At 43.4% G+C, this 19,660-nt stretch overlaps 1 protein-coding gene across 1 annotated transcript; it reads left to right on the top strand.

Moving 5' to 3' along the window:
- The first annotated feature begins 9,140 nt into the window (after nucleotides 1-9,140).
- On the top strand, nucleotides 9,141-10,929 carry LOC130487962 (transcription factor 15-like). The gene is made up of 2 exons (XM_056861531.1): nucleotides 9,141-9,695; nucleotides 10,824-10,929. Exons 1-2 carry the CDS (start codon nucleotides 9,234-9,236, stop codon nucleotides 10,854-10,856), a joined length of 495 nt encoding a protein of 164 aa, XP_056717509.1. The 5' UTR covers nucleotides 9,141-9,233; the 3' UTR covers nucleotides 10,857-10,929.
- Nucleotides 10,930-19,660: the final 8,731 nt, after the last annotated feature.

Genomic DNA, 19,660 nt, shown 5'->3' with positions numbered 1-19,660 from the left:
TACTTCCGGTAATGTTGATAATGTAGAATTGTAAAGCAGTTGACATTCTAAGTTGAACTAGATAATGTTCTTGTTCTCAGTGCTTTGGGACAGTAGTGAACATGAGGCCAGTTTGTACTTCTCTCTCTCACACTGTTAAGAAAGACAGTTTCCTTACTGATCAGTGGGAGTGTAAGCGTGTGTGTGGGAGTGTAAGTAACGTAACTGTTGTTACAGTCCCATGTTATCCGGAGTGAATAGGAAAGCTAGCTGCATAGCAAATGGTGGGGATAAATGGTGTGCTCCCGACTTTGTTCTAATTACAAGGGTTGAAAATTCAGCATGCCTTTACAAGACTTCAAGGGAGTTCCTCCCCAGGCTGATTTCAATCCAGCATAACGGAGACTTAATTCACTGAAAAGCTCAATTAGAATGAAGGCTCAGGGTCACGGTTCCAGTGATTTAGCCGGATTAAAAGCTCATTTCCGTGTAAGGGGGGGAAAAAAGCAGAACGAGGTAAACTACCTAAAAGACATCAGCCCTTGAGAATACCTCCGGGGAGGCAGCAGGGAAGAGGAAGGGACCCGCACATACTGCCACAGGTGCAATCATATGAGAAGCACACTAATGATTCCCTTCATGCTTTATTGGCTCTTTTGCATTCACCTGTGACCGAGACTTGAAAAGAAGCGTTGAAAACGTGCACCATATAGTATCCATAAAATCTCTTACTGTGCTCCTGTTCCGTTTGCTGGAAGAAGTGCTTAAGATATCAGGTACTTCAAAATCTTTTTTGGGTTTTTTGGGTGTTTTATGCGTGGTCGCTTAACCCTTTTTTATTCCCTGTTTCAGCCAGGATCAAATTTTTGGGTATGCACGTTACCTCATTCCTTGGAAGCTCAATGCTGCTTCAACGCAAAACGAACCTGGCTTTTCCCATTCCTCTTCTTGCCTGAATTAAACTGTGGATCCTGGCTCATTCCAGAATCACTGAGTGAGCGTACAACTTTCTCGGGCTGAGCTTCGCCCCACCCTTTTCCAAACCCCTCTTCAAGGCAGCATGCTGATAGCCAAACAGGGGAAGCACAGAAGATTGGCTTCTTTCACAGCCAATCACGAAGCAGTATGTAAAGAGGCAGGGATTCAAGTGCTTCCTGCTTCCTGCTACCTCGGAGCTCTTTCTGAGCAAAAGAAAGGCTTTTTTTAAAATGAGGATTGGATTTCTCTCCCCCCCCCTTTCAGATTGCTCCATTTTTTGTTTTTTGTTCTTAAAATTCTTTTTTATGCGGCAGTTGGGTTTGGGGGGAAGGAAATCTTCTCTCGCAAGGTAAGCCAATTACAGAGCAGCATTTAAAGGGGTGGGACTTGATTTGAACTTGGGAGACTGCTTTTTTGTATTCATGGTTCGATTAGCACTCAATTTCGTCCCTGATCATTCCAGCCAATGCATACAGTTTTCCCCAACCCAGGCTACTTTGATCCTGGCTGAAACAGGAAATAAAGGAGGTTAAAGCGACCATGCATAAATGACACATAACAACGTAGGGCAAGACTGATAAGTGGAACTAGTATTTTATGGCATGCAGAATCACACCCACTACTTCTGCTTGGCCTTCTACTGTCGTTTCAGAATATCCCCCCCAAGTCGAAATTTCAGCACAGTTATAATTAGCGAACTGCCCGCAGGATAGAAAAGGAAATGATCAATTCCTACTCCTTTAACGATACACTTCTGTAATTCTCAGAAGTGATGTTGACCTGGCTGTGAGTTGCATATTTCTTGAACTGTGGTCTGAGAAAGACTCTTTCAGACTCCTAGAGCTTCAGCATGATACTTTTAGGCATAGCCGGGAATCTTGAACATTTCACTTTGCTTGTTAACACATCTCTTTGTAACACACAGCTGCTCCACACTCATGGCTCACTATGATCTCCCTTTGTGTGGGTTGTTCTCTTTCTAGGGACAGATGGGTGGATGATGTAGCCTCGCGGCAGTGAGCTAAATTTTATGACCTTCTTGTCTCATCTGACTTGCTCCATTATTGTAGTTAGTTGTGTATAAAATATTCTCTATTGAGGACAACAGATTGGTATAGATCTAGATATGCCTGTAAATTAGCAATCTAGAGAAGTTAGGGAAAGGAACATCATAAACCAGAGCTCCTAATACCTAATTTATGGAATCCATTCCCCACACTACCGTCCTAAGCAATAACCAAGTAATTAAAGTCATGAATGTTTGGGATGAGTTACATAGACTCTTGCTGAGTCACATAGACATTTCCCGCTAAACATATGAGCTGTCATGAAAACAACAATAACTAGAACCACCTTTTGGTCCTTAAAATTGGTTTATATTTAGAGTTTGTTGTTTTTTGGTATAAACTGCAGAGCTTCACTCCATCTAGACATTTCTTTAACTTTTCTTCCTTCACTCATGGCTGGCCTGAGAAATCTGAGAGGATAACCTGAACCATTATGGTTTTTGCTGGAACAAAATTCAACATCTTGCACTGTTTTGATTTTAATTCTACATCGCAACACAAGCTCAAAAAGCCCACATGCAACATTTATCCAGAGTAAAATTTTGTGCAAAAATATTCTGCGAAATTCATGTTCCAAAAGTAAGATATGCAAAGCACAGTCAGTTTAAGGACAGTAAAAAAAATTGCCGTGATTAAATAACAAAGAACGACAGAGTTGGTTTTTTAAAAAAATAATTTTGCAATTTTGTGGATGACCTTAAACTAGAGGTGTTTGAACAGCCACCAGTCCAGCACATTTCAGTTCGCCAGTAGCAAGCAGGGAGCCAAGTTTTTATCAGGTAGGTTAATTGTTCAGGTTTAGCTCTTCCCTGTTTCTTGGGTTACTTTCTGCTTGTCCAAAGAGTACACTGCAATTGGCAGCATTTCATGCATGCTCAGTCTCACATGGCCTGATGGGAGTCCAAGCCCCCCCCCCTACTGCCATTGCTTTGTTCTGCTACACATCCAATTGTTTAAATAAAGAATGAAAAAGTCACTTCGTTATTTGTAAATAAACACTATGCTTTTAAAACATCTTAGTTTTAGGAAGTCGTATTTTTTCATCAAAGTCCAAGTTATTTTTTTTAAAGATATTTTATTAACATTTTCAAGAAAAAACAAATTATTTACACATACATTCACACAGTTTGCACTCCTTCGGGGAGTCTATTTCATCTTACATTTCAAACATCTTATACATTGTTCTTATATTCTACATTTTAGATAATAAATTCCTTCTATACTATATAGTAAATTTTATAAGCTGATCCTTATATCTAACAATCTATCCTTTCCATTTAACATAATCAAAATAACATTCCCATTTCTTTTGGGATTCTTCAGTCGTCTTCTCTTTCATCAAGCTGGTCAGTCTGGTCAACACCGCAAATTCATCCATCTTTTGTTGCCACTTTTCCAAATCTGGAATATCCTCCTGTTTCCAAGATGCTGCCAGTACTAGTCTAGCCGCCGTTGTCAGATAGCCAAATATTTCTCTATGGTTTCTGTCCAAGTTATCTGGCTCAATTCCTAGCAACCTAGTTTCTCGGTTCAAAGGGAATTTGATTCTTAAAACTTTCTGCATTTCTTGATGAATTTGTATCCAAAATTTCTTAGCTTTCTTGCATGTCCACCACAAATGAAAATGACAGATGTCCAAGTTATTAATGCTTTTTGAAGAGTGCATATTTTTAACAGCCTTATGGATGTTGGAATCTTCCCCCATCATTTAAATACCTGGCCTGAGCCTTCATGGCCCTGGGGGAAAACCGATTTCACCTTTTGGGCAGAAAGAAATGAAACTCCACAACTCCCGCTACTGGGCAGCCGCCACACTGAGGAGGATGGCTATAAGGCAAGTAGATCAGATGCTCAGGGCACTTGTGCTCGCATCTGTCAAAAACAGTATGGTGCCTGCTGAACACGTTCACACCTGAGTTCTCAGCGTTACCCTCTTCCAGCAGAATCCTAAGGGGGGTATTGAGGTGGGCCCATGGATGGCACAGCAGCACCACCTCCTGAAAGTGGAGATTTCCCCCAAGCTCTGTGAAACTGCAAGTTCGTGCCGGCAAAAGGGGGTGTTCCCGAGGCGAAAAGGCCCAGGAAGCTGACTAAAGTCAGCCCCACCCCGGTAACACCTCCTTTGGCGCTGGCACGAGCGCTCGCGCTGGAGAAATGCTGCTGCGGCAGTTGTACCAGCAGGCATGCGTGGTGCTTCCGTGCGGCTCCCTGTGGCCTTGCACCTCCGTTAGTGCCCATTTAGACAGTGCAAGTGGCACTAACACCAATGCAGGGGTCATGCTGGCTCCCAAGGCCATTCTCCACCCCCCCTTCCAGATTGCTCTGTTAGACTGATTTGCTGTGTATATCTGAATCTTGCAAATGAGTTTCACTGAGTACTTTCAAGGTTAAACACAGAAGTTCTGCAACCAATGTATAGTTTAGTAACGTGCATTTCCCCCCCTTCAAGTAGCAGTTTCAGGAGGGCAATTTAGGTCAGGAAAATGGTGCTGGAGAAAGGGATAAACACATCACCCCCCGAAAAACATACACATACACACACACACACACACACACAAAGTGCTGCTTCCCCAGCATCATTTTCCCAACTAACCAGTTGTGGTTTTTTCTTCTTAAAAAAGAGGAGATATAATCAAAGACTTCTGCACATTTGATCTAGTTTGGTCCTATATGTTGCAAAATAAGCCCCAGATCAATGCAGAGTGTGGGCTTTCTTTTGTGACATGTAAAAATAACCCACCCCTCAAGCCAAAAGGGAAAATGACCAGTCTGCAAAATACGAGCCAACTACCCCCTCAGGATGGCTCGTACTTTTTACAGAGTTCTTTTGTTGTGGGACAAATCAATACAAATCTATTATTTCCCTTAAAATGCATAATGCAGTGTTGCAGAGCAATTATGGAATGGCCTACCTGAGGAGGTCAGGAAGTCTCTCTCATTCTCCTGGCTTTCCACAAATTTTGCAAAACTGAATTATTTGAGAGGACTTTTCTGTGCAGGTAATAGGGTTATCTGTACAAAATGGTTCACAAACTTACTTGGATAAATGATTAGTGACTGTGGCATAACTTACTATAAGTAGTATCCTATTATGTAATTTTGCACTGCTTAATGTGTCGTGTTAATACTTATGCTATGTTTCCATTCTATCTTTTAATTCTTGGTTGGTTCCAGACTTCTACAATCCTAGTGCGTTGCTTATTGAATGTCCCATTTTGTTGACTGTACTGACTCACTCTGTGTAATTTGCCTTGAGTCCCTATGAGAAAGGCGGAATATAACTAACTTAAATAAATAAATAATTGTTCTATTTACACTCAAAAAGTATTTGCAGTAGGGTTGCCAACATCACCCGCACTTGTGAGGATGCCATTCTTTGCAGAAACCCTCTGTGGTGTTGTTTAAAACTGATGTATAAGGCTTATGAAACTTAGCCTTTTTGGCGGCAAAAACGTTGAATCCAAACCGGTGGACACGTTCCCTCCCTAGTATCGCATTAGTCTGATTATCAAGCTATTAAGCTGGGAAGAAGGCCAACAAGGACTCTTTTGAAGACCTCTTCATTGTCAGACTTCTGTGTTTGGAATCAGTGTGGCTATCCAGCTATTTGGATGGACTTTGCATAGAAGTGTTGGCATCTGGATATAGTATGAGATGTAGATATAGTATGTTAGGTTCAGTTATTTGTGTTATTGTCATATTCTAATATGTATTGTATGTATGTAATTTAATATTGCACAAATGTGAATAAATAGTGTTGAATAATTGTGAGCCCTCGTGCTGTTTTTGTAATTTTGACAACCTCCAGGTACTAGCTGGAGATCTCTTGCTATTACAACTGATTTCCAGCCGATAGAGATCAGTTCACCTGAAAATGGCTGCTTTGGCAATTGGACTCTATAGCAGTGAAGTCCCTCCCCTCCCCAAACCCCACCCTCCTCAGGCTCCGCCCCAAAAACCTCCCACCAGTGGCGAATGGGACCTGGCAACCCTAATTTGCAGGATGCATTCTACATCTACAGACATATTAGGCAAACATATGAAGCTGCTAATAACGAACCAGAACTTTGTGCATTAGTGGGAGAAAAATGGATAGAACAGTCCCAGGTTGTCCATTTCAAACTGATGTGGAGTAATTCCAAAACACATACACACTAGAGATGTTACTATTGCAGAACTGTTTTTATATAGCACATAAAGAATAGAAGTTTACAAGTGGGGGCTAGCGAGACTCATGGGGGGGAATCTTATTCCCCCCAACCACTTACCTTTAACAAAAAAGAGCGGGACACATGAACACATGGACACATGAAGCTGCCTTATTCTGAATCAGACCATTGGTCCATCTACTCACACTGGCAGCTGCTCTCCAAGGTCTTGGGCAAAGGTCTTTCGCATCACCTTCTACCTGATCCTTCTAACTGGATACCAAGGATTGAACCTGGGACCTTCCACCTGTCAAGCAGATGCTCTACCACTGAGCCATGCCCCCTCCCCATGGATTAATTACATTACAGCTATGTGCCCAGATTTCTTTTTTTCAGGTTTTTGTATATTTTCCTTGTGATTCTCAATGCATCTCTTATTGTACTGTGGCATGCTAGAAACTGCATTAGTAATACTCTGGACAGTATTAGTAAAAGGCCAATATGTGAATTATGCTGCCAATGACATTTCATCAACAGCCTTTCAAATGAAGGCCAGATATGCAGTGTGCATATAAGGCCGTTTTGCACATGAGGCTGGTTTATAATGAAGCCAGCCATTTAATTCTGTATTGCTCTGACTGGCAGCAGCTCTCCAAGGGGATCAGGTCTACTTAGAAATAAGTGCCATTTTATTCAGTGCTCCCAGTTGCTCCCAGTAGGGTGTTTTTAGGATTGCAGCCAAGGTCCCATGCAAAGTAAGATCTTTCCCAAACATTACCCATTTAAACTCGGGGTGCCTAGGATTGAATCTGGAAACTTACACATGCTGCTACTGAGACACACTCCCTCATTGTAACAGGAAGAAGAAGAAGAAGAAGAAGAAGAAGAAGAAGAAGAAGAAGAAGAGTTGGTTTTTATATGCCAACTTTCTCTACCACTTAAGTGCGACTCAAGCCGGCTTACAATCACCTTCCCTTCCCCTCCCCACAACAGACACCCTGTGAGGTAGGTGAAGCTGAGAGAATGAGAGAATAGGTAGGTGAGGTAGGTGAAGCTGAGAGAGTGTGACTAGCCCAAGGTCACCCAGCTGGCTTCGTGTGTAGGAGTGGGGAAACAAATCCAGTTCACCAGATTAGCCTCTGCCGCTCATGTGGAGGAGTGTGGAATCAAACCAGGTTCTCCAGATCAGAGTTCACCACTCCAAACCACCACTCTTAACCACTACACCACGCTGGTGTAGTGGTTTGACTAGTAAAGTTAAAACTTTACTAGTCAAAATCCAACCTGAACCACAGAAACTGCACTTCTATTCTGCACAAACAAGGAAAAAAATCACAATATATCATTTCATAAGAAAATAAGGACTGTAACAAGGAGACAGAGGAGAATGGCAGATTTATGATGATGGTATCTGGAACCACCATTAAAACTGCAGACATTAATTTAATTGTGCCACATAGTGTGCAGTGACTATAAACCAAGGGTGCTTTCTCCTGTCTGCAACCCCTTAGAGTTGCATCCCAACTGGATGGTGGGGAGGGGGGGGATCTGATTTCCATTATGATCAATAGACCATCAGATTGATTAACTCCTATGACTAGCTATACTTTTGATATAAAAAAAACACTACTCAAGTTTTTAAACATGCAAAAGAACAAATTACAAATGCAATTTTTTGTGCACTTGAATTCTGATTGACGCATATTTTCTCTAGGTAAGCATGATTAAGGTATGCGATGGCAATGTCTATTATGTAATGTTTAATAATAATTTGGTGACATAGTATGATTGTTTGTTAACTTCACAGCTGACGGTCCATGGACAACGCGTTCATTTCCTAAATGGATTATAAAGTTCAGTTGTCTTGAATTTGTTGGAGCTGAAGAAAGCCTTTGAAACGTGCACCAATGACTAGCCACACGTTCTCCTTGTTTGTACTTTGGACCTCATTTATTATTTCGGGACTTTCCATATTATACTTTGGGATGGGAGGATCCCGCCCCATTTAGGATTCCTTTGTTCAGGCGTTTGAAGATTATTATTGTTTCAAGCTGTTTGATTTGTATGGTATGGCATGAATTAATGCCTAATATTCATTATACATTTATTTTGTGATTTTCCAGTGTGGTATTGTATTTTTGAGCCCTCGTGCCTCCATTTTCTTCAACTTTGTTAATACTGGCACAGGTGTTTTCACTTATTGTAACCTCCAGGTGGTGGCTGGAGATCTCCTGCTATTACAACTAATCTCCAGCCACCAGAGATCAGTTCACCTGGAGAAAATGGCCACTTTGGCAATTGGCCTCAATGGCATTGAAGTCCTTCCCCTTCCCAAACCCGCCCTCCTCAGGCTCTGCCCCAAAAATATCCCGCCGGTTGCAAAGAAGGACCTGCCCCAAAAACCCTACCCTATAGTATCCTGGCATAATGAACTCCTGGGGAGTAGGAGAAAGGGATATACATACAGGTTGTCATAACTTAGAAACTTAGTAACAAGTTGTCCATAGGCTTAGCAAAGCTGTAATTCTGTTTAGGATTGCACTGTATCTCTCAAACAGAAGGAAGGAAGGCAGGCAGGCAGGCAGGCAGGAAGGAAGGTTTTAAAATATATAACTGTTGATACACTGTTTTATTCTGGAAGTCAAGATGAGAGAGCAGTTACTTTATGGAACTGCTGAGAAGCAAAGGGAACTTTTTGTCCTGCCTTAGCTCTTCAAGCTCAAGCATTCACTGAGACAGAGGGCAAAGGATTGGGAAAGAGCTTCATTTCCCCACTGCACATGCTCACTGTAGCTGGCCAGAGAGCTCGCACATTTTTACATGACAAGGGGAAAACAGGTGCAGAGCCGGGCAGTAGCCGGGCAGCCACTTTGAGGTGGCAGCTCCACCTCCTTCGCCTTATTTACAGAGCAACCATATGCTAGATCTAAAAGGAGCAACCATTCAAAAAATGATCCTGCTGCTGGAGGGGAGTTGGGACGGCAGCGGCTGATGCTAACCGGAGCAATGTGGCAGCTGCCGTGCATAAAAGTGATGGGGCTGAGGGGCTACAGGGCTCACCATGAAGTCCGGCGGGGGTGCTGCATCCGACCTGGAGGAGTTGGAGAGTGGCAGCAGCGAGAGCAGCTCCGGGAGATCTGTGCCTTCCGCCGGGGCCCAAGGCAAGCGCAAGCGGAAGAGCCCCCGCCTGAGCGGCCTGAGCAAGCAGAGGCAGGCGGCCAATGCCCGGGAGAGGGACAGGACCCACAGCGTCAACACCGCCTTCAGTGCCCTCCGCACCCTCATCCCCACTGAGCCTGCTGACCGCAAGCTGTCCAAGATTGAGACCTTGCGCCTGGCTTCGAGCTACATCTCCCACCTGGCCAATATGCTGCTCTTACAGCAACAAAGCGAGGGCTCAGGAGCAGAGCCGGGTCCGGGGAAGCAGCCCTGCTTGCAATACCAGCCTCTCCTGCAGGGCGGCGGCAACGCAGCAGTGCCAAGACCAATCTGCACCTTCTGTCTGAGCAACCAGAGGAAACTGGTAAGGTTGACCTCCCACCCAGGCAGAGGCCTGAACAGAACAGGACTGGCCTCGGCATGGCTCAGGGCAATTTATCAGCAAGGACACCCCCCCACCCCCCCATCTTAGATTTTAAACCGCATAACTATATTTAAAACTCAGAGTCTGGATTGGCTTGCTTTGTAAATGCGAAAGATACAACACCTGGACTGGTATCTATGGGAAATGGAAGGATGTAGGGAAAGAAGCAGATCAGCCTTTGTATTAGTAACATGCCTAATATTAACCAATGGACAGTGACAGATCATGTCAGATAGTCTTAGGGCAGGGGTTCTCAACACGGGGGAAATTCCCCCCCCCCAGGGGGGAATTTTAGGGTTCGGGTGGGGGGAATTGGGACCACCATTCAGCCAAGCGTGATGTCCTGTAGAGTCTGTACAATCTGTAAAATTGTAGTTTGTTTTTTTGAGTTAGACTATCTTGGGAAGGGGGGAATTATATTCTGAACAATGGTGAAAGGGTGGTGGAGCAAAAAAGGTTGAGAACCACTGTTTTAGAGCATCCCGATTTTTAAAAAAGTTCTCTGAGTACAGCTTTTTGAAGCATGCTCCTTATTATTCCAGGCTCATGTGAGGACTGCTCATATGATTAGTTATACAAAAAGCTATGTTTTGCTTTGTTTTGTAACTGGGGGGAAAATGCATTTCTCTCTGACTTCTAGGATTCACATCATTATCATCTGCCCAGTGTAATGTACTGTTTACATTTCCAGGGCCCTGTGTACCTCTCCTTCATCCTGTTTCATATGTAGCTTCTTCCTCAAGTGAAATGGGAGGGGGGATACACGTTTTTCTTTGAGCTCCATAGGATCTGGTCTATCTCGTAGTTTGCAGTGAAATGAAAAAAAAGTTTTGTGTTGGGAAGCCAAAACTGTAAACATCAGACACATAACACATTACTCTTTTCAGGTTTTAAGAAGTAAAAGCTCACCAACCCCACAACCTCTGGGTGAAATGTGTATTTGGTTTGGTGGGCAGATCTTTTATGCAATTTGGGTGAAATGGCTATTCGCAGTCGAAGCGGCAATAAAAGATGAATTTCCGTTTTATGCGTTCTGTTTTTTAATGGATGCCTTTGTCCTCTTTGCAGCACAGAGAAAGGGAGAAACACTTGTCTCTTTAACAGTTTTATGGACAGTGATTCAGATGAGAAGCTTGCACAAGTGCTGACTGGCTATGGAACAGTCGTAGGTAACGTCTTCGCACTTACGGACTAATGTTTACATTCAAGTTACGCAACTGCAAAACAAGAAAAGAACCCCCCGATTTGCACTTTGTTGTCCCCTGCAACGGACTTATTCAAGGGGGCTTTCTGGAGATGAAATTGAACACGGTGGGGCGAGTTGCACCTGGCGTGGCAGCTATTTTCGTGCGAGAAATGCTAAACCTAAGCAGCCGAGCCCTGATACTGATGCCTCCTAAACCTATGTCACATGATGAAACCTGAGCTTTCAAACACCCGGTGTCTCCTTTTAATGGAGAGCCTCATAATGCACCAGACCCGGAGCTTTGAGCCACTCCTGGGGGGTGCGCTGTCATGCTTTGGTCTTTCCCAGCCAAATACTCATTCGCCTCTGCTTGCATATTCAAGAGTTAGCACTGAGAGGGTATGTTGAGGATCTCTGCAAAACCTGGACATATGCAGATGTCACGACCAGTTTAGCTACATGGCAAAGAGGGTTTTATCTATGCACCTTTCCTGGTATAAAAGAATGCTTGTCCCAATGTATGCTTGCTCTATGCATTCTAGGCAGCCTGTATGTTGGAAAATATAGTGATTTCCTCTTTTTAGCCACTTATTTTTCAGACTGTCCAAAATTAATTCCTTTTTTTTTTCTTGGCAAGTGGCAATCCGTGCCAATTTGAAATTCATAAGTTAGTTTCATATGATCAAAAATACGGTCTGGAGCTGCCCAGCATGGAATTAATCTTTAAAAGGTAAAGGTCCCCTGTGCAAGCTCTGGGTCATTCCTGACCCATGGGGTGACGTCACATCCCAACGTTTACTAGGCAGACTTTGTTTACAGGGTGGTTTGCCAGTGCCTTCCCCAGTCATCTTCCCTTTACCCCCAGCAAGCTGGGTACTCATTTTACTGACCTCGGAAGGATGGAAGGCTGAGTCAACCTTGAGCCAGCTACCTGAAACCAACTTCCCGTCAGGATCGAACTCAGCTCGTGAGCAGAGCTTTTGACTGCAGTACTGCAGCTTACCACTCTGCGCCACGGGCCATATATATTAAGATAACTATGTGGTAAACAAAAGACAGTGGTGGGCAATTGTGACTAATTTTTGTAGCCACTGTTGAATCTTATCTTCATCTACCACTTGAAGCCAGGCCCACCAACTGTTATTTATCATGGGTATTGGACCCTCCATGGCTTATTTCTCATACTATCAAATCCCCCATGCTTTTATTAAAGCTTGCTGTACGAGTTTATTTAGTTATCTAGAGAAAGAGTTAATAAGCCGCTTCTCCAGAGACCTGCTGAGGCAGCTTAAAAAACGAAACACAAATCGTAAAATCAACAATAAAAAATTATCAACACCAAACAAACCATTAAAAAGCAAGATAGGAGCATAAAAACAGCATAAAACAATATTAACTAGCCTAAATTATATCCATAAAACAGTCCTCAGGTTAGATGCTGACCATAAAAACAGCCAAAAAAAAGACAGAACCCCTCGGTTAAAAGCCTAGATAAAAGTAAATGCTTTGACTTGATACCTAAACAACAGTAAGTACTAGGCACCATGAGAGACTCATGGCAAAAAGCATTAAAATGTATTTATTTACTTATTTATACCCTATGTTTCTCCCCAGTGGGGACCCAAGGTGGCTTACATAATTCTCTTCTCCTCCATTTTATCCTCACAACAACAACATAAGGTAAGTTAGGCAGAGAGTGTGTGGCTGGCCCAAGGTCACCCAGTGAGCTTCCATGGCAGAGTGGAGATTCGAACTTGGTTCTTCCAGATCCTAGTCTAACCACTACACCACGCTGGCTCTCAAAAAAGGTGAGATGCCACTAGTGGAAAACCATGTCTCTAGTTGCCTCTTTCCTCACCTTTTCAGGAAGAGTCACCAAGAGGGGGACTTGGGGAGAAGATTGGAACTGGTGGGATGGACAGTATGGGGGAAAGGTGGTTCTTAGTTCAGCCTATTTGGCTATTCCACAGTGAGTTTCTCTGCTTCATAAGCTAACACTGACCCTGCTGATCTACCCGATATATGATTGTTTCACCCATTTCAATAAGGGGTAGATGTTCAAGATTCAGTGTGTACCTTCTCCTGCCTCAAAATATGTAAACATGGCTACAAGCATCTACAACACAGAAACATACTGCGAGGAAGCAATCGTGCAATTTGTCCGCACATACAGGGAAAGGACTGAAGCAGCTCGGTGACAGCTCCAGAACAAACCCATCTTTGGCTATGTGAATGAATGTACCCCCCCCCCCCGAAGAAATGTACCACAGCTCTCCTGTCAGTCCAGATCAGCCAAATGGCTGAGTGAGATGCAGTCAAATTGAGAGAAGGTTCCTGGCTTAGGCTAGAAACTTGAGATGGGCTGTGTAGTGACTCAGGCCAACTCTAGAAACAGCGTGGGATCTTTCTAAATTTGCTTCTCGTTGTCGCCGTATGGAGCAGGAACCTTTTCCCAAGGGTCCTCTAAATTAATCTGCCCTGCTTGGTTACTCCAGAGTTTTTTCTGTATGTTGTGGTGCCATCATATTACTGCTCGTCAAGGGGAATGCAATCTTTGTTTTGAAAAATGCTGGGAAAACATGAAAAAGGTGTGTCATGTTTCCAACTACGAACAGAATGACTGCAATAAAATAGAAAAGGTTAGATTACCGTAGAAGAGGTCTAAAATTTTCAGCTGAGATTTTCTTTGAGGATATACATATATACAGGGAGGGGTAATTATACAGTTTTATACTGTAAATGGTAACACTTGGTCTCACGTACCATATATGAAAGCAACAGGTAAAATCAGTCTCACGTATCATATGTGAAAGCACTAGGTAAAACCAACCAGGAGAAAAGGGATGAAAGTATAACAAGATTAGCAACCCCCCAGTTGTGATTCCTCAGCATTCCTTGACTTTAAACTATTTTTATACATATATTGTGTGTAAATACACATTATAGTGATGCTCTGTGGCATGTTTCAAATGGTAACTGGATGATTAATTCTTCTCGCTATCAATATCCTTGTCTTACCACTATCCTTCATTTATAGGCAAAGTATAGGTAACATTTCAGTTCTGAACAGAGTTGCACCTTTTTAAGCCCGTTGACTTCAGTAGATTTAGAAGGGTGCAATTCTGGGTTCTATGAAAAAAGCCCACATGAAAATTGCACACAGAAAAAAACCCACTGTCGTTAATGCACAGAAGAAGAAAAAACCCACACAGAAAAAGCCCACATTGAAAAAAACCCACACCAAAAAAAAGCCCACATGGGGAAAAAGCCCACATGGAAAAAAGCCCACATGGAAAAATACTCATGCCAATAAAGGTGACTGAAACTGAACTACCCTGGCAGTAATGACAAGGGAAGGTGGGGTGCTTGGATGCGACTGGAGGTTGGGGCAGTGACCCATGGGGGGCATTCTGACTATACAGCACCCCATATTTCCACCACTGTTGAGCTTGGAGCTACCACTCCTGAACCTGCCCCAAACCTCTCCTGGCCTTAAGTATTTAAATGTGAGTATTTTTCTGTGTGGGCATTTTTCCGTTTGGGCTTTTTTCTGTGAGGGCTTTTTTCCATGTAGGCTTTTTTCAGTGTGGGCATTTTTCATGTGTGTTTTTTTCTGGTTACCGCAATTCTGTTTAGGATTACGCTTTCAATAATCTTCCCTTCTTCTCAGAAGCAGCTTCTGTTCCTATTCTCAAGCATAATAATTTCCATAACTATTCCTGACAGTATGTGGGAATATAGTTACCAAATTTTCAGATAATCATGCCATGTTTTATGAAAAACAAGCTAGTGTGTGTGTTTACATAAACAGGATTCTATACAAAGCACATTCCACTTCAGCCTCAGAGTCTGAGGGTTGGTGCTGCTTTGTATTTCTGCTTCTGATGAACAAGTCAGATGATGATCCATTGACCACAATTAAAGGCACCCCCCAAAAAAACCCAAAAACATTTTCTGCCATCTTGCGAAACAACCATGTCCCAATCCATACAATTGCATTTTAAGCATGCATCATTTTCTATTATGCTACTGTCCTTTGTAAAACGTTTCATGCACATTTTAGAATTCTTCTGCAATTGCCTTGAATAAGGGGTTTTCCGCATTTGCTATTTCTATCAGTCATGTGCCCGTACCTGTGTTGGGTTTTTTTTCCTGCACATGTTATACTCCCTCTAGCGGTCGCTTTGATCTTTCATAGCTGTTTATCTGAAGGGGGGTTGTACGCAAAGGGCTCGTAAAAAACCCTCAGAAACAGCTAGGAAAGTTCAAAGTGACCACTAGAGGGAGCAAAATACATGTGTGGGGGGAACCTGACGCAGTACAGGCATGCAACTGGTGAAATAATATGTGTGGGGAAACCCTAAGAGTCGTCATATTTGAAAACAGTCAGCAATCCCTACCCTTTGCAAATGCTGAACATGACAGATGCTTTTGTAAATGTTGGGTAGGATCCTGAGTACCATGAGCAGAGCTCTGCTCATGGAATGCAACATCTCCCCCATTTCTTGTACACCCCTAGCCATGCTGGAGTCTGCAGGAGAGGAAATCAGAAAAATCACACCCCCTCCTTCTGCTTGCAGAATTTCCATTCTGCTGGTGAAAAACTGAGTTTTTATCCAATCAGTTGTTTTCCCCATTTCAATGAAACAATAAAGTTGGTTATATGGGGGATAGAGTATTTGGTTTGGCTTTTTTTCTGGTTGTGCCTTCTTCATCCGTCCTCTGGCACGAGACACTTTTCAGCTCATTGAAAGACATTGGCCTTGCAATACTAGAAGCACTTCGCCATGGAGGTATGTGCCGTGGAGCAGAAGACTGCCTCCAAAATGGAAAAGGGCACTGCAGAAGTGGAAAGAAGGTTTAGATCCAAGTCTCAGTTTTTTACAGCAAATATACAAAATTCAGTTTCTGATGGTGGCGAATGCCGTCAAGTTGCAGCTGACTTATGCTGGCCCTGTGGGGTTTTCAGGGCAAGAGATGGTTTGCTGTTGCCTGCCTCCACATAGTAACTGTGGAATTCCTCAGTTGTCTCCCTTCCAAGATTGGGCTAGCCTGGGCCATCCACGTCAGGGCAATTCAGTTTCTACTTGAGAATATTCACCATTCTTTCAGAGCCCCGTGGCGCAGTGGTAAGCTGCAGCACTGCAGTCAAAAGCTCTGCTCACGACCTGAGTTCGATCCCGATAGAAGTCAGGTTCAGGTAGCCGGCTCAAGGTTGACTCAGCCTTCCATTCTTCTGAAGTCGGTAAAATGAGGACCCAGCTTGCTGGGGGTAAAGTGTAGATGACTAGGGAAGGCAACAGCAAACCATCCCATAAAGTCTGCCTAGTAAACGTCGGGATGTTTATCTGGTACAGTAGGAACCAGAGCTGTACATGGTATCAAAGCCAGGCTGGGATCCTAGCAGCTGTACCATAATTAAGATCAGGAGGTAGGATTGTCATCTTTAAGTTGGGAAATTGCTGGAAATTTGGGGGTGGAGCCTGGGAAGGGCGGGATTTTGGGAGGGAGGGGAGCTCAGCTGGGATGGGATGCCATAGAGTCCACCCTCAGAAGCTGCCATTTTCTCCAGGAGAACTTATCTCTGGAGCGCAGATGTAATTCCAGAAGAACTCCTGGCCCTGCCTGGAGCCTCAGGGCGAAAACGCATGGTCGCTTTAGCCTCCTTTATTCCGTTTCAGCCAGGGTTCAGCCAGGATCGAACACATGTGTTTTGCCGAACGGGCGTTCGATCCTGGCTGAATCCTGGCTGAAACAGGGAATAAAGGAGGCTAAAGCAACCATGCGCTTTCACCCTGTTAGGAAGGTATGCTCTCATGCTCAGCTTTACTGAAATGAGTGACTTGAAATGGGTACTGGAGTCTGAAGTGTGGCGTGCCAAAGGTTCTGCTCTGTTGCGCATCCTCAACCACATCTGCTCACTAGTATACAACAAAACTGCAACTAAAGCTGGATTGGTTATATTCGAGTCCAGTAGCACCTGAGAGACCAACACGATTTTTTTGGGTATCAGCTTTAGAGAGCCAAAGCTCCCTTTGTCCTATACAGCTGGATTGTTGCCAAAAGTATAATCCACCAAGTTCATCTTCTGTAAGCCCCACCGAAATGAGCAATGCTTTCTAAAATTATAACTAGGTTTATCCCATGTAAATTTTCCAGGCTGTTTTTGAAAATGCTTCAGTGCTGAAGGAAACAACAATCAGAACATTTTCTCACAACTTGAAAAAGTAAATTTCCTGTACACAAATATTGTTATGTGAAATTAATTCTTTCAGGGTTTTCCCTAGAATTTTTTTTTAAGGTGATGAATAGAGAATAGATCACTTCATTTTGTGGAAGGGTAGGGGGACAGATTCTACCCTTGTCTGCAGCTCTCTAAGATCTTTAAATGTTAACCTGGAAGACCTCTCTCCATCTACTGGCAGGGCACAGACGATGCAGTCAGACAGGAGACTCAGTAAGCTTTCTGTCTATAGGGAGAGGGCCTTTTTTGAGTATAAGAGCCCACTCCTGAGGGGTGGTGGATATGCGGCAGCTGAGAGCGGCACCACCACACCACCCCCTCAGAGGCTTCCCAGTCGCAAAAGCAATAAATTTTAAAAAAATAAATAGAGAAGACTCGGAAACCCCTCATAGTGTTTAACGCAGTACGAAAGGTAGTTCCCAGGTCTAAAGAGGTTAGGAAGCTGCCTGAAGGCAGCTCCGCCCCCAGGAACACCTCCCAGGACGCCGGTGTGGGGAGATACGCCAGGATAATGCCAGTGGGAGGCTGCACCAGCGCCCAAGCACCATGCTGCCACCAGCGTCCAGGGGGACCTGCGTAAGTCGCCCTACGCCAGTGTCCATGCCAGTTTGCACAGCGCAAGTGGCACAGATGCTAGCGTAGGGGTCACACTGGTTCCTGTGAGGCTCCATCCCCCACTTCAGGATTGCACAATAAGCCAGGGTCCCCTAACCTTTTTGAACTCACGGGCACCTTTGGAATTCTGACACAGGGTGGTGAACACAACCACAAAATGTCAGGGAGTGTGGTCATATATAATTCTAATATTAATTGGTTCTTGTAGGTTATCCGGGCTGTGTGACCATGGTCTTGGTATTTTCTTTCCTGACGTTTCGCCAGCAGCTGTGGCAGGCATCTTCAGAGGAGTAACACTGAAGGACAGTGTCTCTCAGTGTCAAGTCTGTAGGAAGAGTAATATATAGTCAGAAGGGGGTTGGGTTTGAGCTGAGTCATTATCCTGCAAAAAGTATCAAAGGTAGTGTGCTAATCATTGTCCTGTAAATATCAAGATAATTTGCTAATAAGGGTGTGGTATGTTAATATGGAACCATTGTATCCTGAAGTGACTAATATTAATATTAATTCTTCAACATTTCAGGCAGAAGCTCAATTAAATAGAATGCCTCAGTGACGATTCTGCTGTGGTGGCAGCTGCTGCCAAAGCAACCTTTTAAAAGGTCTGCATAGCCAATCAGAACTCCAATGGCCAATCAGCAAAAAGCCCATCTAGCTCCACCAACTTTCTCAGTAGGTGCCAGGAAAGGTATAGGCAGGCACCACCGAACCCTTGAACACTACAGTGGGGACTCCTGGTCTACACCATTGTTGCATATCAATAAAAGTATCCCCAAAGTCTCCACTCAAAACTAACATCTCTACATCGTTATCTTCAGGCCATCTACCATAACTAATTATTGAAAAGAGCAACCAAAATGATTAGGGGACTAGAGCAACTGTCCTATGGGGTGTGGTTAGGACGCTTGGGGCTGTTTAGCTTGTTAACTTTTGTTAACCGAACATTTAGTCTGGATCCAACCCTATGAGCTTCTTCATTTTCAAAAGGTCAGGCTCTACTGGACTGCAACGCCAAACTGGAGATTCACACAGGCGTGACCCAGCAAAGGTCAGTGGTCCAACACTTTGTTCAAGTATGGAAAGTTAAAAATAGAGGGTGAAATGATAGTTCTACATAAACAGGTGATATGTGCTAGCCACCTAAGGTCATTACAAATGGGACAAAGCAATGTCTATGCCTGATACAACTGACATTGGATCGATATGTGAATAAAAGGAAACGAGAACATTTGGACAGTGCTTTATAGAAGTTCTTAATGGTCAGTTCCTTGGGGGTATCCTATATTTGGTTAATTATACTGTAATGTGTTTTGATTCAGGATTAATGATGAGCAGATTTCTCTTGTTCCATTCCATTATTGTTCCAAGGGTTCTCCCTGTCCTATCTTTCACTTCTCTTTAATTCCAATTTAACTAGGAGAATATCTAAAATTTATTCTGGAATTGGAGCCTCTGCACTGTAACACAGCTTTCAGTTCCTGTAATTCATGAGCATCAGTATCTCTGAAGCACATGTGTGAATGGATAAAACACTGCAGAAATCAGTTTTGATATGATTGTACATATACTCAGATAAATATACTCTGGTGTTTTAGTGGCGCACACATATGTGGGCAAAGCACCAAAAAATCTTGAAACAACTGAATGTACAATCACATCAAGATATTTTCTTGGTGGTGTTCAGTCAATGTGAATGTGCACATTGGTTCACAGAGGAGAAAAAGAACAGAGGAAACTAGATGTGGCGGCAAATTGTGCATGTACAGCTCTCTGTCAAAAGTTCAGAACTAAAAAAAAAAAAGAACAATGGAAGATTCCTAATACATCAGTTCCACGTAGGAAACAAGACCAGTTAATTCA

Source organism: Euleptes europaea, chromosome 15 (assembly GCF_029931775.1).
Source record: "Euleptes europaea isolate rEulEur1 chromosome 15, rEulEur1.hap1, whole genome shotgun sequence".
Taxonomy (NCBI): Eukaryota; Metazoa; Chordata; class Lepidosauria; order Squamata; family Sphaerodactylidae; genus Euleptes; species Euleptes europaea.
This window is presented reverse-complemented; position numbering and strand designations above follow the sequence as displayed.